We start from the raw sequence: 13,263 nt of genomic DNA on the forward strand, positions 1-13,263 counted from the left end.
ACTGAGTGTAAGCTTTCACAAAGAGTAAAACCCACTAAGAATTCTTTATTAGGAAAAGTGAATTTGTTCCTCTGCTCAAAACTTTTAAATGTTTATCTGCTAAGTTTTTTCTTCAACCCTGGGAGCTGAGATCATCTTTTCATTTTGTTTCACATCACTCCAAGAAGTCAAGTGGGACTTGGATTTTTTGGTTTTGGGTTTTGTTTGTCTAAGTTTTTCATGCTATTTAACTAATTCACTTTAAAACAATTTTAGTTAAGAAAACCCCAAAACATAACAAAACAAAAAAAACCCAAACAAACAAAAGAAACCAAATCCCCTCAAACTAATCCAAATAGAATTTAGTCTAGTGCAAAAAGGCCTGGGTAGATAAGCGTGCAGTGAGAGATGCAGAGGCAAATTAATACTCAGTTCCCTACTGCTTAATAGACATGAGCTTTAGAGTATCTAAGTGAAGTCTAAGCTAATGTGCTTTGTTTAATATTTGTGGCTGAAATGTGTGACTGGTGGTCACACATTGTGTCTCAGGTCCAGGCACAGGACCCCACTGAACTTTCTCTTAGATTCTGGCATGAAACAAGAGGTTTTGTCCTCTCAGTGTAACTCCTGTGTAAAGAAGCATCACATGACTGTCAAACCCCACACCATTTCTCTAAGAGCAAGGGAAATTACACAAACACAAGATTTGTGCCTACTGACCCCAATCTTAATTTCAACTATACTAATATTTAATTTTTAAAAGCCAACAGCTGAATATGCATGTAAATTACCTTTCTGAGATGATGACGTTAGATTTTTCTTCTCTCTCTCAATTTGCTGTATTAAGTTTCGGATCTCAGAGTCATAATCAACCCATTCAGGAACTATCCGGGCAGCAGCCTTTAGTTTTGGTTCTTTGGTTTGGGGGTTGTTGCACTGAAAGTTTAAAACATGTTAGATGTAAACAAACCAAATGTGAAAATAACACCTTTTCAGAGAATGTAGCTCCAATGAATTGTAAATACTTTTCTTTTCCTGACTATATGTATAGCACAACACTACTAAGATTTAGACAAAGTTACCCAGGGAGATACAAGATTCACATTAGTATATTGAAACTGACCCTGAGGTGGGTTTTGAACAGAGAGCACCAGCCTTTAGTGCACAAAGCTCATTTTAACAACTGTAAAGACACAAAGAAAGCAAAACTATTTACATACTGAAAAGTCACACCAAGTCCCAACTACCTGTTTTTCTTCCAAATTGTATCTAAAGCATCACAAACTGTGTGTGTGTGTGTTGTCAAAAAATCAAAATGGGGGGAAAAATGGGATGGGGTAAATAATGACAGGAAGAAGAATTTTCTCTCTGTTTCTATCCCCAAAGAAAGAAACTTTCTTCTTCCTGAACATGGATAGTCTCCCGAGCACTACACTTTTTAAGCTTTGCTTTATCTCCTGTTTACAGCAATGAAACAGACCAAGAACACCATGATAATGTTAAGTCAGTGGGTTCTGGAGGAACCTTCTATATGGGGAGCGATTGAGCTCACAAATGCCCAGACAGGTAACAGCACTTCCTCACAGTCCCAGTAACTTGGCTGACTGTGGAAAAATTATAAGGCGAATATGTGTATGAGCATGAAAAGCCTCAATCCTGTCCAGTTAAGAGACAGCAATACTTAATTCTTTGGTACAGTCTTCAGCTCTAATGTAAGCAAACTTGTACAGAGCAAGTGGGAGAGATCTCAGAGGAGAAAATGTTTCAGGGGAAGGGATGGAGTGTTGCAGTGCCTTCCAGCAAGGCTGCTGCCTTCATGACATGACATACACTTAACCTCAAAAGCCCCAGAAATCACAGCAAAGTTGTTAATCAATAGAACTCATTTAAGTCAGGATCAACTCACCAGGTCTATTGTTTTAGCCTTTTTCTTGGACTTATCATCACACCAGGTTTCACACCAAAGCCACTCCTGAGGGAGAGACTTAATGGCTACTTGATGAATCATATTATTGGGAAGATCCTGTACAAATTTCATAAAATCATAAATTAGCATTGAATGTAATGTAACTGGTTATCAAGCTGCTATTTAAAAGTATTTTTCCTATTACCATTTCTGGAAATTGTTCTTACATTTCCTTCTAAGTGCTCACCCAGTTCTTTTCCAAGTAGATTCAACATTTGGTCATGCTCATTTTGATGGCCAACTCCACATCTCACTTGTCAAGCAATTTTTTCTGGTCCTTAAGTCTGTCCTCCCTTAGCTTGACATGAGCAATACTTCTGTCTGATACCCCTGGCTCAGATACTGCCTGTCATACTATAAATACTACTAAAAAGCAAAACTCAAACCAGCTTTCCTTTCCTTAAATTAAAAACAAACAACTCAAAAAAGAAATAATATAGAATTACGCCACTACTTTAAATTTAGATGACTTCTAGGAAAATGGCTTCCAGAAACATGAGGTTGAGAAGGAAAAGCTTTTAAACTGCTGTTCTGGCTATGTTCCTTACTTTACTTCTGGGTTTTTTGACCTTTATTACATAGAGTCAGGTAGTCTCATCATGAAGCCTCTGAACCAAGATCTGGCTGAATGCAGGGAACAGCATTTGTAAATGAGAACAACCTCAGGCAGTCGCTCACTGCACATACTCTGGGGCCAGAGTTACAAACAACAGGGGTCATAACTGGTATGTCCACTTGTAAGCTCCCTCACATGTGCAACCCTTACATTATATTTTAAAATAAATGTCTCATTAGAATAATAAAGTATTAGTCACATCTTGTTTTGCCCGTTCACACTGCTAAAAGTGACAGAATAAAATAGCACATATACATCTTTCATAATGCAGCAATAACTTCACTCAAATAGAGACATTAGTGCAGAAAGATTTCATCAAATATTAGTACACAGAGAGCCAAGACATCCAACATTAATTGAAATGCTTTATTTTTTGAAAAACTTTTAATTTTTGGAAGATCAAAAAATAGTTTTTCACCATTTCAATTCCAAAAAAAGAGAGACTGGTTTTCTGTTGTGCCTCTCTGACATTCTAAATGAAATTGCAATTCCTGAGTTACTACACTTCTTTTAGAAGCTGTGAATTTAACAATTGTTACATGGAGTAAAAAGTAGAAAGTCAGCTGTTAGTTTCAGCATTTCAAGTAAACAAAAAAAGAATTAATACAAAAAACCCTCTGAACAAAATTACTGTCCTGGAAGTCTAGTTTTTATTATGTGTAATTTTTTCTCCCTAGGAGTTCTATACTTATTCTCCTTGGCATTTAAAATCACCATTTTCCCTTCTATCTACTTCTCTTTTGTGGTTTAAGAACCTTAACTACCACCCATGAAGATGGCACTGCCAGCAGATTAGCAGAGAGCTGAGATTGCTGCTTCTTTGAGAAGGGCAGTGAGCACTCCAGACAGGTCTTTAAAATGAAAATAGTAATAAGAGTCATAATGCATCCTTAGCAGTGGATGAAAGCTCTCCAGGTCTCAAATACATTGCACTGTGGTTTGTATTTCCAGCAGCATTGCTGTATTTTGTGTAAGAAGTGGCAACAAAGACAGCAAGTAGTTCCTATCAATACAGTCAAACCAGATTATTATGAAAATGTTACTTTGAAATATTCACTTTCCAAAGTGATTCCAATTCCATTCTGCCAAGATTTAGCTACCTTAACATCTGGTCCTCAAGTGGCTTTTGATTTGATCCAACAGTCTTAGAAGAGTTTTATGCTATCATGTATTAATGCTGTAATTGGAAAGATAAGAATCTTAAAATGAGAAGTTTTCATATTTTGAGAACTTGGATAAAACCAATTTTCTGAAAACCAGCATTATGGTGGAAACCCTGTAACCTCTGAATCTTAAAAGGTCTTTCTGAAAGGCATGTGGGTAAGACTGTGTTTGGGGAACACACAGCTCTATCACATCAGGACTCTGCATGGGTGATCAGGGCCAGTAATCCATTCTGTTGTCCACAAAGAGGGGAACTCTGTTGCTGTTAAATCAGCCTTTTGCTCTCAACATTCAGCTAAAGGCTGCTCCAGCTCCAGGTGTCCAGTCTAGTTTGAGTTTTTAGTGTGGTTGTATTTCCACTTTTCTTTGTCCAGTATCGTAAGAACTGCTATTTTCAATTTTTACTTTCATTTCTGGGAAAAGAACCATGTGAGTGGCAATAATGTCCTTATGTAAGAGAAACTTGCTCGGAGAGCAAGGGTGTGGAAAAGCCCTGAGAAATGTGGGCTTTGCTACCGTAGGATCCTGTTGCTGCTAGAGGCAGGTAAAAATCTTCTGTGCTTTAGTAATTCCACAAGGAAAACACCAAAAGTAGGGACAATTTCACTTCTGAAGTCTTCTGAAGTTCACTCAAAGTGAGACAAACTCCATGGTCCACCCCAGGGTGACCATGTACAGCCACCACCAGAGTGCATTTGCAGTTAGCTTACAAAGGAAAATTAAATTTACGTTAATGGAAAAAAAGAAGAAAAAGGAAACAAGCTCTTGCTAAACAAGAATATAATTACCATTATCAGAATATACAGTTATCAGAAGAACACAAATGCACACAGGACAACTACAAATAAAGGTGAAAAGTCCTGTATGTTGGGGTTTTTCCTCATTTTTAAAATTAAAAATAATCATCAGTGTTCAGTTTTCGGAACTGTGCTCATATGCACACCTGAAAACGGGCTAAAACAGCAGTAAATGGGAAATAGTTTTAGAATTATATAACATTTATGTTGAGATACAAGATACTCCATGCATATTGAGAAAGATAAAGAGAATAGACCCAAAAATGCTTAAAGCCATATATACCTGATCTAGATTTGACAGACTGTTTGGATCTTGACTAAGAGCCTGGTACTGGCCCCGAAGCCTGTCTCCAGCTGCAATCTTCCTGAACTTCTTCAGATCCACAACATACAAGGCACTAAAAGGATTAAAAAAAAAGAACTAAGATTTCTGGGGTTTCACCTTCTTTTTGATAACAGTAATAAAAGTAACAAGGAAGTAAAACATGTTTCCATCCTGAAGGGATATTTTTCTTTATTTAGTGGCTGAAGCTACCATAAGATAGTGAAATCAGTATGTCATCAGAATTCCTGCCTTATTCATCTCTTACTGAGAAGGGCTCTTGAATGCCTCAGTGATCAGCACCAACATCCAGTTTTTAGTCAAATGTACAGAAAGTGTGTAAGGGGTGATCCTACCTGATATGGTATTTCCTTTTCCCGAGGTGTGATGCCCAGTATCCCGATTTCCAGAAGCGGTAGCCATCCATCTCTCTGCGGCTGTCACAGAAAGGAGTGTATCCGTAGGGAGCTCCATTGAGGTCTAGGTCTCTGAGTTCTTTCAGGTCACTTCTCACAATCTAAGTAAGATGATGTTTATTTTTATAATTTAATACTGTTTCCAAGGTATGCATATGAGGGTAGGTATTGCAGCAGGCTTCACAAAGTTTAATTTAAAAAAAACCCCTGAGACACTACAACAGTGGGGTATAGATAAAGTATTCCAATGGGAGATATTTACTAAATTATTCTTCAAGAAAAAAAAAAAGTTTACTATATTATTAACAGTGGTCACCTGTGCAACACATTTATTGAGCAAATTAAATTAAACTGGCAATATATTTTTAATTCACAGACCAGTGTTTCTGGTTGCCCAATATTAAATTCCTTAATTAAGAAACATAACTTTAGAAATCTCCCAGTCATGTCCCTTCTAAAGAATCCTTCCTATGTGTTACCCAACTTGGGCGCTCCAAAATTATTGCATCATTTGAAAAATCCTTGTATCTAATGGTGAAGTATTTTCAAAAAGGGGTTATAATGACATTTTACAAATGCCCTTTATTTGCTAATCAACCCTTCTTCCATCAAACCCCACTTACCTAATTCATCAGAGGTAAAAAAGAGTTTTAGCTATTTGGGAGCACAGAGAAGTCATTACAGTAGTTAGGACAGACAACCAGTGTTCCCAGGCAGTGTATCCAGATGAAATTGCAGAAAGTTGCAGTCTGAATTGCTACACCTAAATTTCATTTATTCTCAAGCTTTGGAAAAGGACCAAAATACATTAGAATTTGTCCCAATATTTTTAATAACCTTGTGATAAACTCTTCAATGTCTCATCTGAGACAGCACTTTGCCTTTGAGTATATTTTACAATATTCATTCCTGAACGAAGGACCGCATACAAATTTAAAATAGAGACAGAATTAATCTTGAAGAATTTCAGCCATCTAGAAGTCATTCAAAAGGTCCAAATCACCTCAGACTCTGGCCATAGTGCAGAATTCCTTTCACAATCAACCCAGAGATGGAATCACTCCAATATGCTTACAGTGAAATGCACCTTTAAGATCACACACATCTCTCCAAGTGCCTTTCTCTCTCCACAGACAATTTAGGACAACTCAGTGTAGTGAAATTCTTAATGCCCACATGACTGAAGACAAGTGAAATTCTTGCATTTACATTCTGCAACACCACTGGTTTAGTTTGGACAACTGCAACAGTCTTACGAGACCAACAGCTGAGTAAAATGGCCACAGAGAATGAAACTAGATCAATTTAAGCCCGAATTAATTCCTCATACAGTTAATATACCATTATTTTTTCTTACCTGGTCGGCATCAACAAATATTATTTTATCCACAGCCAAAGGGAAAAGAACATCCAAGAAAAGAATTTTGTAGCCCCAGATAATTCTTTGTTTTTCTGTCTGTTGATAAAGCCAGCGGGGCCACTTGTACTGTACCAACTCATACTTGAACCCATATTTTTTAGCCATGTGAGGAATTACATCCTAGAAGAAGAACAAAAAACTATCAGGTGCACATATATGAGACACACAAGGACTCAAAAGGAAAAGAAGTGAATGTTACAGGGCAGCTGCAGCTGTGTTGGCCTTACTGACTGGACAATTTATTATTTTAAAATGTTCCCTTGGTTTTAGCAGTATCCTCAGCTACACCAATAGAGAAAGCATTTCATCAGAAGAGAATAAATTATTATAATTTATCACTGGGCTTAGAGTTCCAGAAGAGAAGAACCTTATACCTAATGCTTTTAAAACTATTGGTATTTAATAGATTCAAGGATCATTTTCCACTGTGAAAATTTAATTTGAATGATATAATTAGTCAATTGTAATTTTAAAAATATTACTTAAATTTTTAAAGGAAAAAAAGAGGAAGACTCTTCTCCTACCTTAAAAGTTGGGGAGAGATAGTTTTTCAGAAACCAAAATTTAACTGGTGTTTTTGTATGACGTAGGACAGAAAGCATCATAATTCTGTGGAAACATAAGTCTACAATAAACAAACAAATACACACAGGTCATTAAATTTCAACTGCACTTAAAAAGTACTAAAACTCTCTAAGTATAAATTTCTTTAACCCAGTTTAAGTAGAAATTTCTACCTATTTCTAATTAAAAGCTTTAAAGAGCACGTGTTCAAGGGCACTTTGAGATGGCCTTATTTGATTCAGATTGGCTAAGCAATAGTAGGAAGAACAATTTCAAAAGTGGATCTATTAAAATGTTTTATTCTAAGAGAGGTGCCTGACAAAATTAGAATAATGGTTACTACCTTATATTAACTTGGCTACTGAAATAGCCTGGAATTATTTTAGAATATATTGGTTGAGTTTAATAGGTTGCTGAAAATAAAAACACAGAGTGTAAGTCAGATCCTGTTCAGAAAATCCTTAGTAAGAATTACACTAAGAATTACTATTTTGGGTTCAATTACTTTTCACCATCATGGCCTTTGTTTGGTGCAACCAGAGAGATAAGCAATGTCTTAAACCTTACAAGAGGTCACGTCTGACTTAAAAATCAAGATATAATGAACTCGAAAATAAGAAAGCAGCAGGTAGGATGTTTTAAGATCCCTTTTTCTCCTTTAGAGTAAATGTGTCTTTTCCCTTTATGAAGGTGGTTGAAGGAAAGAAACACAATGCTCAAAGTTCAGATGACTCAGCAGTCAAATCACTAAACGTGTGCTCAGATCATAAAAGTAACAGAGATGGTTGTGAACAGATTAGGCAACACTGTAAAGGATTCCTTAAAAGCAATCACTGCTCATTGAAAGAGCCCTGAGATCAGTAAGGCCATATGTGCATGTAGTAAATCCACAGTTTGGACTAAACACAAATAGATACAACTCTAATGAAGCCACTTCTGGTGTGTCTTTATACAAAAAGGCTGAACTTCATCTTTTATGTTTGGACTTCACACATGAAAGACATTTTCTGTCTTCAAAGAATAACGGTATTTTTGAACATCTGTATGTTGAATCACTTTGTTCTTAAAGATTAATTTAGTCCTCACTGTATACAACTTTCCAATGTTTTGAAAATTTACCACTCAGATGTTGTTTAAAAAGTCAGTTTCTTTAGATTGCTTAGTTTTACGAAGAGAATTTAGAGTATTGCTATGAAATTCTTGTTTCCCTTTTAACCTTTCCTTACCTTAAAAAATGTTCATATATGAAATTCTTGTTTCCCTTTTAACCTTTCCTTACCTTAAAAAACGTTCATATAAATGGCCTGAAGCAACAGAAAATATGTTAAGAATATCACTTTTCTTTTCCTTCACATCTGTTGGAATTTCTTCTGAAAATCTAAGAATTATTATAAATAATTATATAAAGTAAACGTTCAGCATAAAAAAATCCTACTAAATTACCATTAAGTTCATAGGGAATCAGAAATAAGAAAATACACAAAAGAAATACACATTCTACAGTAAACAAATACACTTACATTCTACTTCCACTGCACATGCCTATGATACCAAAAATCTTTTGGGAGCAACACATCATACCCAGTCACTTAGGACAAACAATGGCACTACAGCAGTCTTCAATATTTTCATTCAAACAAAACCCAAATTTGACAAGAATTCCACGTTTTATCAAAGTTAAAAAAAAAAAAAAATCAAACCAGAAATACACACAGACAGAATATCTGTAAAACTGGTAATTTTTAAAATCGGACACAGTTGTTTTCCAAGCTTCACCCACATGCATTCTACATCCACATGCATTCTACAGCAGAACAACCAATGCATATTCTGGAAGTGAAGGAGGTCTGCACAGCCCCATAAATGGTTAAACTGACTATATCCTCTAAGACTGAACATAAGAAAAAGATGGCCACATGAGGCCAAATCACTTATTTAGCCCAGGGTTGTCCCAACAGCAAATGACAAGGCTGAGGAGTTGTAGCCTTTTCCAGAATACTCTCATAACATTCAGTGGTCTCTGGTAATGGGATTTCCCAAGTGTTTCTTGTAACACTTGCAGAATTCTTCTTCAAATTAATCCAATTCCTGTCCCTATAAGAGGTATGTTGTACAGAGGTTTCTGTTTCCACTGCACAGCATTCTTTGCTAGCTTTGAATACGTAAGTCTACCAGGACTGGCTTTTAATCTGCCTTCCAGCACAAAGAGCCAGGAGGAGATGGTGGCTGCAGTCTCCCTCAGGCACTGCTTCACAGATCTCAGAACTGCACAGCCAGATTGGTTACAGTATGGCTTGATACTGTTGGAAATTCACCTCAACAGTATTTTTTGTGAAGTGAGTCATTCCTCACACACTTAGATTGCATGAGTCACTCCTATTACTTTTTCTTCTGGTTATATCCCTTTTAAAAGTATCCTTTAGAAAGTGTAAAAATAAGTATCCTCATAATCTTTAAGAGCAAATGAGACAAGTCTCAGATCTCCAGTGTATTCAAAAGAATTCAGATCACTCCACTAATACAAAGCTGAAACCTCAGAAATAGCTGAGAGGCTGCAATGTGTTTAAGTGGTGTGAATAATCTTTTGAGACACCCACGCTCTTTTCATTCAGGCATGGTGAAAGAGAAAGACATCAGTGGAGTGGCATTGTCTGCATGGTGTGGCATCTTCAAAGAAGACAGACAACCTCTCAACCAGCACTGAACTCTCACAGGCTGAACAGACTGCAGTTCCCAGGTCCAAGCGGTCTGTCTCCTTTCTTCCTGACTTTTTGTCTCATGTCTTATATTTAATGATAGCAGGACTGAAAGAATATCAAGCTTTTTATAATGCAGCCACCACATGCGAACAAAGAAAATCAGGGTTTGATGCAAGGATCTTGAACATATTAATTCTGCAAAGCTTTACAGAAAGCAGAAATCTCCCAAAGCTGCTGGGTTGACCTATAAGGTCACGTGGGAAAAGCAGTCAGCTGGAGAAGGGCAGCTCAGTTTTGAAAATGCTTGGGCAACGTGGTGTGCACAGCTTCCATGTTAGAGCACACGTGGGGTTCCTGTAGTGAACATTGTGCTGGTGGATATTGTTCTCATTCTGGGATAACAAAAAGGAAGGGTATTTGACAAGGTCCTAGATGGCAACAGGCTGACAGTCAGCCTCAAATCCTGCCTTTGAGCCACAACCTTGAGTCACTGGGAAGAGCAAATAAACTTCACTGGGTGAGTGGCTTCCTTGGCCCAGCCAAGCTCAGAGCCTGATGAATGCCACTGTGATAAAAGGCAAGACCTGGAAGATTGAGAGATCTCTGGCCTTGTAACCTTCTTAGAGGGAGATAAGATTTTGATCACTGCACATACATCCTTTGATGCAGCCCATTAGAGGTGGGAAGCTTGAAGTCAATGAAAATCAACTAACATCATTCTCCAAAGGAGGCACCTTTGTGCAGCAATGTGGGTCCACAGCAAGAGATTTTTGAGAGCTGTAGCATAGTTGTCTGGGAGGGTTTCTGAATCTAGTCAATGTGAGTACAAACTGACAGTGAGGAAATCTAGGTTAGCTATTAGGAAGAAATTCTTTACTGTAGGGGAGGTTAGACACTGGAACAGGTTGCCCTGGGAGGTTGTGGCTGCCCCATCTCTGGCAGTGTTCAAGGCCAGGCTGATGAGGCTCTGGGCAACCTGGTCTAGTGGAAGGTGACCCTGCTCATGGTGGGCAGGTTTGAGACTGGATGATCTTTAAGGGCCCTCCCAACCCTTAACATTCTGTGATTCTATCATATTGTAACAGTAAAACCATCTGTGGATAAATGGAGATAAACGTAAAATCAGCAACAGACTCTCAATATAATCCTAGGTCTGTAGGTACTTGTGGTACAAGAGGCCTTATCATGAGATATTTTAAAGCTAGAACAGAACTCAGTCCTGGATCTACCAAGAGATGTGTGTGTACAGGACCGACTTGAGACAACTGATTACTAGATAAAGTAGAACTGCTATGCCTTTTCTTTATTTTCTTTAGCAGTCTGTGACTGATAACCATTGCCCAAGCCACTAAAAACTGAAGAAAACCTTTTTTGAATCTTGTTCAAAATGGCAAATTAGAAATATTACGAAGTTATTAGCCTGAAATGTAACACTTGAGATGCTTATTACAGTTACTTAAAGAACTTGAACCTTAAAGAAAAAGGTAAAAACACTACTTGAGATTTCATAAATTATGTCTAGTCGCAGACAAGCAGCATTAGCCTGCTTTTTGATGTTCAGTTTGATACATCTGAGTATGACATAACTGGCTGAGAGTTTCACATTGAGACTGATTCCCTGCCACAGCAAAACGAAAAGCAACAGCCAAAGGATAAAATGAGGAGGAACTGGAAGTACAAAGGAGGGATTAAGAAGGGGATAAAAAAGGAGATGTACAAGACATTACAGCTTATCTTTCCCCCTTTTTATTTATATTATAAATCCCTTGGAGAGTCTTTTCATACATTTCTATCACTGTCAAGTAAGAAAATTTACTTGCTATGAGTAATAATAAACATGTCCTGGAACAGTTGAATTAGAGGGAAATTATGCATTACCTTGTAACTGATTCCGTATTTCCTTTTTTTTCTGTTGTTCCATCTGTAAGAAGCTCTTCATTCACTTTATCAGGCTTTTTCTGTACCTAGTCAGTAAAATAAATGCATTTGTGCAACTTGGGAAGGTAGTTGATAGTAATTACTACTTGCATTGTGATATCTAACTGCGCTGTATTAACTGGCTACAGCCACTAACAAGGTGATTAATAAATCAGTCAGCATGTTCAATCCCTCTGTACATCTCTATGCTAACAATAACTACAAGTGTGGCGAATTTTATCTCATTTTCCTCCCCCATGAGTTTGTGATACAGCCATTAGCTGGCAGAAGTGTAGCACCTCATAGTGGAACTTACCTGAGAGGAAATTGTCATTATCATAAGCCCTTCACAAGGAGAAAGTGACAAATTTGTCACTGAAACATAAGCTCTGCCATCCAGCTTAAGCAATTTCTGCTGTCTTATCCAGATGCTTATAAAGGCTCAAGATTAATTTCATTTACCACCTCAATTTCCTTGATTAAAAGAAATCTAATTGCTTTTGAGAACCAAACAGCTTCTTATGCCCTGAATGTCTGAACATACTCGATTCTAATCATATTAATTTCACATGTTTATACTGTCAAGCTAACACAGATTTCTGTTGACACTAAATCATGAGTCTTTTTAGCCAGCGCTCCTGAAGCCCCATCCTACAGTTCACTGAAGTGTTTCTAGAGTTCAACGGAATGGCAGAGCTTAAGTATTCCAGCTGTAAACTTAATACCACCTTTCACACAGAATAATATTCCTATTTTGGCTCAAAATAGGGAAATTAGGCACCCTTTTACCCATTCTCTGTGGTTTAAAGGCAGGCTCATCATGCTCCAGAGTTTTACACATTTTCTCTCGGTTCTGGAAACTTTCACTTACAGGACTGGGGAAGAGACTCATATCTGGTGTTTTAAAATATTTACAAAATACTGGAAAATATATAGTATTATGAGGATCTTTCTCCTCAATATAAGTGGTGCTTAATTAGATGTTTTTGATACATCTAATGAGAGTAATGGATTTTCATTTACAAAAATTTGGCAGCTTAGGGTAAAATTCAACACACCTAATTTTGACTTCCACTCTGGTATCTGGACTTTGTGTAAAATCTCTCCTAGGTCACTGGAGAGAAATGGATGCCTCAAGAAGTCATTCTCTTGGTTTAAATCCATGTATGAGCTGGGATGAGTAGTCCTTTGGACTCTCTCCTGGTAAGCAGAGAGAATTTAAGTCACCAAGACTACACGCTTGGGCACCTTGAGCTAGATGAGATAAATGTTATCTATGTTTAACAGCTATTTAACAAATCTCCCACACAATTAGTATAACCTGATTGGATCAAATTAACTACATTAATTTGCACATCCTTCTCTTTAATTATACAAAATCTAAATTATATATTTCAGTATAC

At 37.2% G+C, this 13,263-nt stretch overlaps 1 protein-coding gene across 5 annotated transcripts in view; it reads right to left on the reverse strand.

The window, feature by feature from the left end:
• UGGT2 (UDP-glucose glycoprotein glucosyltransferase 2) overlaps nt 1-13,263 on the reverse strand; it is an 80,110-nt gene that overhangs the window by 954 nt on the left and 65,893 nt on the right. For 4 of the 5 annotated variants that reach the window (XM_048295793.1, XM_048295792.1, XM_048295794.1 and 1 more), the window contains 8 exons: nt 11,822-11,907; nt 8,524-8,622; nt 7,205-7,289; nt 6,618-6,800; nt 5,201-5,361; nt 4,806-4,920; nt 1,886-2,002; nt 771-915 (listed from right to left, as the gene is read on the reverse strand). In XM_048295793.1, coding sequence (XP_048151750.1) covers nt 771-915; nt 1,886-2,002; nt 4,806-4,920; nt 5,201-5,361; nt 6,618-6,800; nt 7,205-7,289; nt 8,524-8,622; nt 11,822-11,907 — 991 coding nt within the window. Of the gene's footprint in view, nt 1-770; nt 916-1,885; nt 2,003-4,805; nt 4,921-5,200; nt 5,362-6,617; nt 6,801-7,204; nt 7,306-8,523; nt 8,623-11,821; nt 11,908-13,263 lie in introns of those variants that run through there. The other variant, XM_048295796.1, reaches the window with a different exon arrangement.

This window comes from Corvus hawaiiensis, chromosome 2 (genome assembly GCF_020740725.1).
Source record: "Corvus hawaiiensis isolate bCorHaw1 chromosome 2, bCorHaw1.pri.cur, whole genome shotgun sequence".
Taxonomy (NCBI): domain Eukaryota; kingdom Metazoa; phylum Chordata; class Aves; order Passeriformes; family Corvidae; genus Corvus; species Corvus hawaiiensis.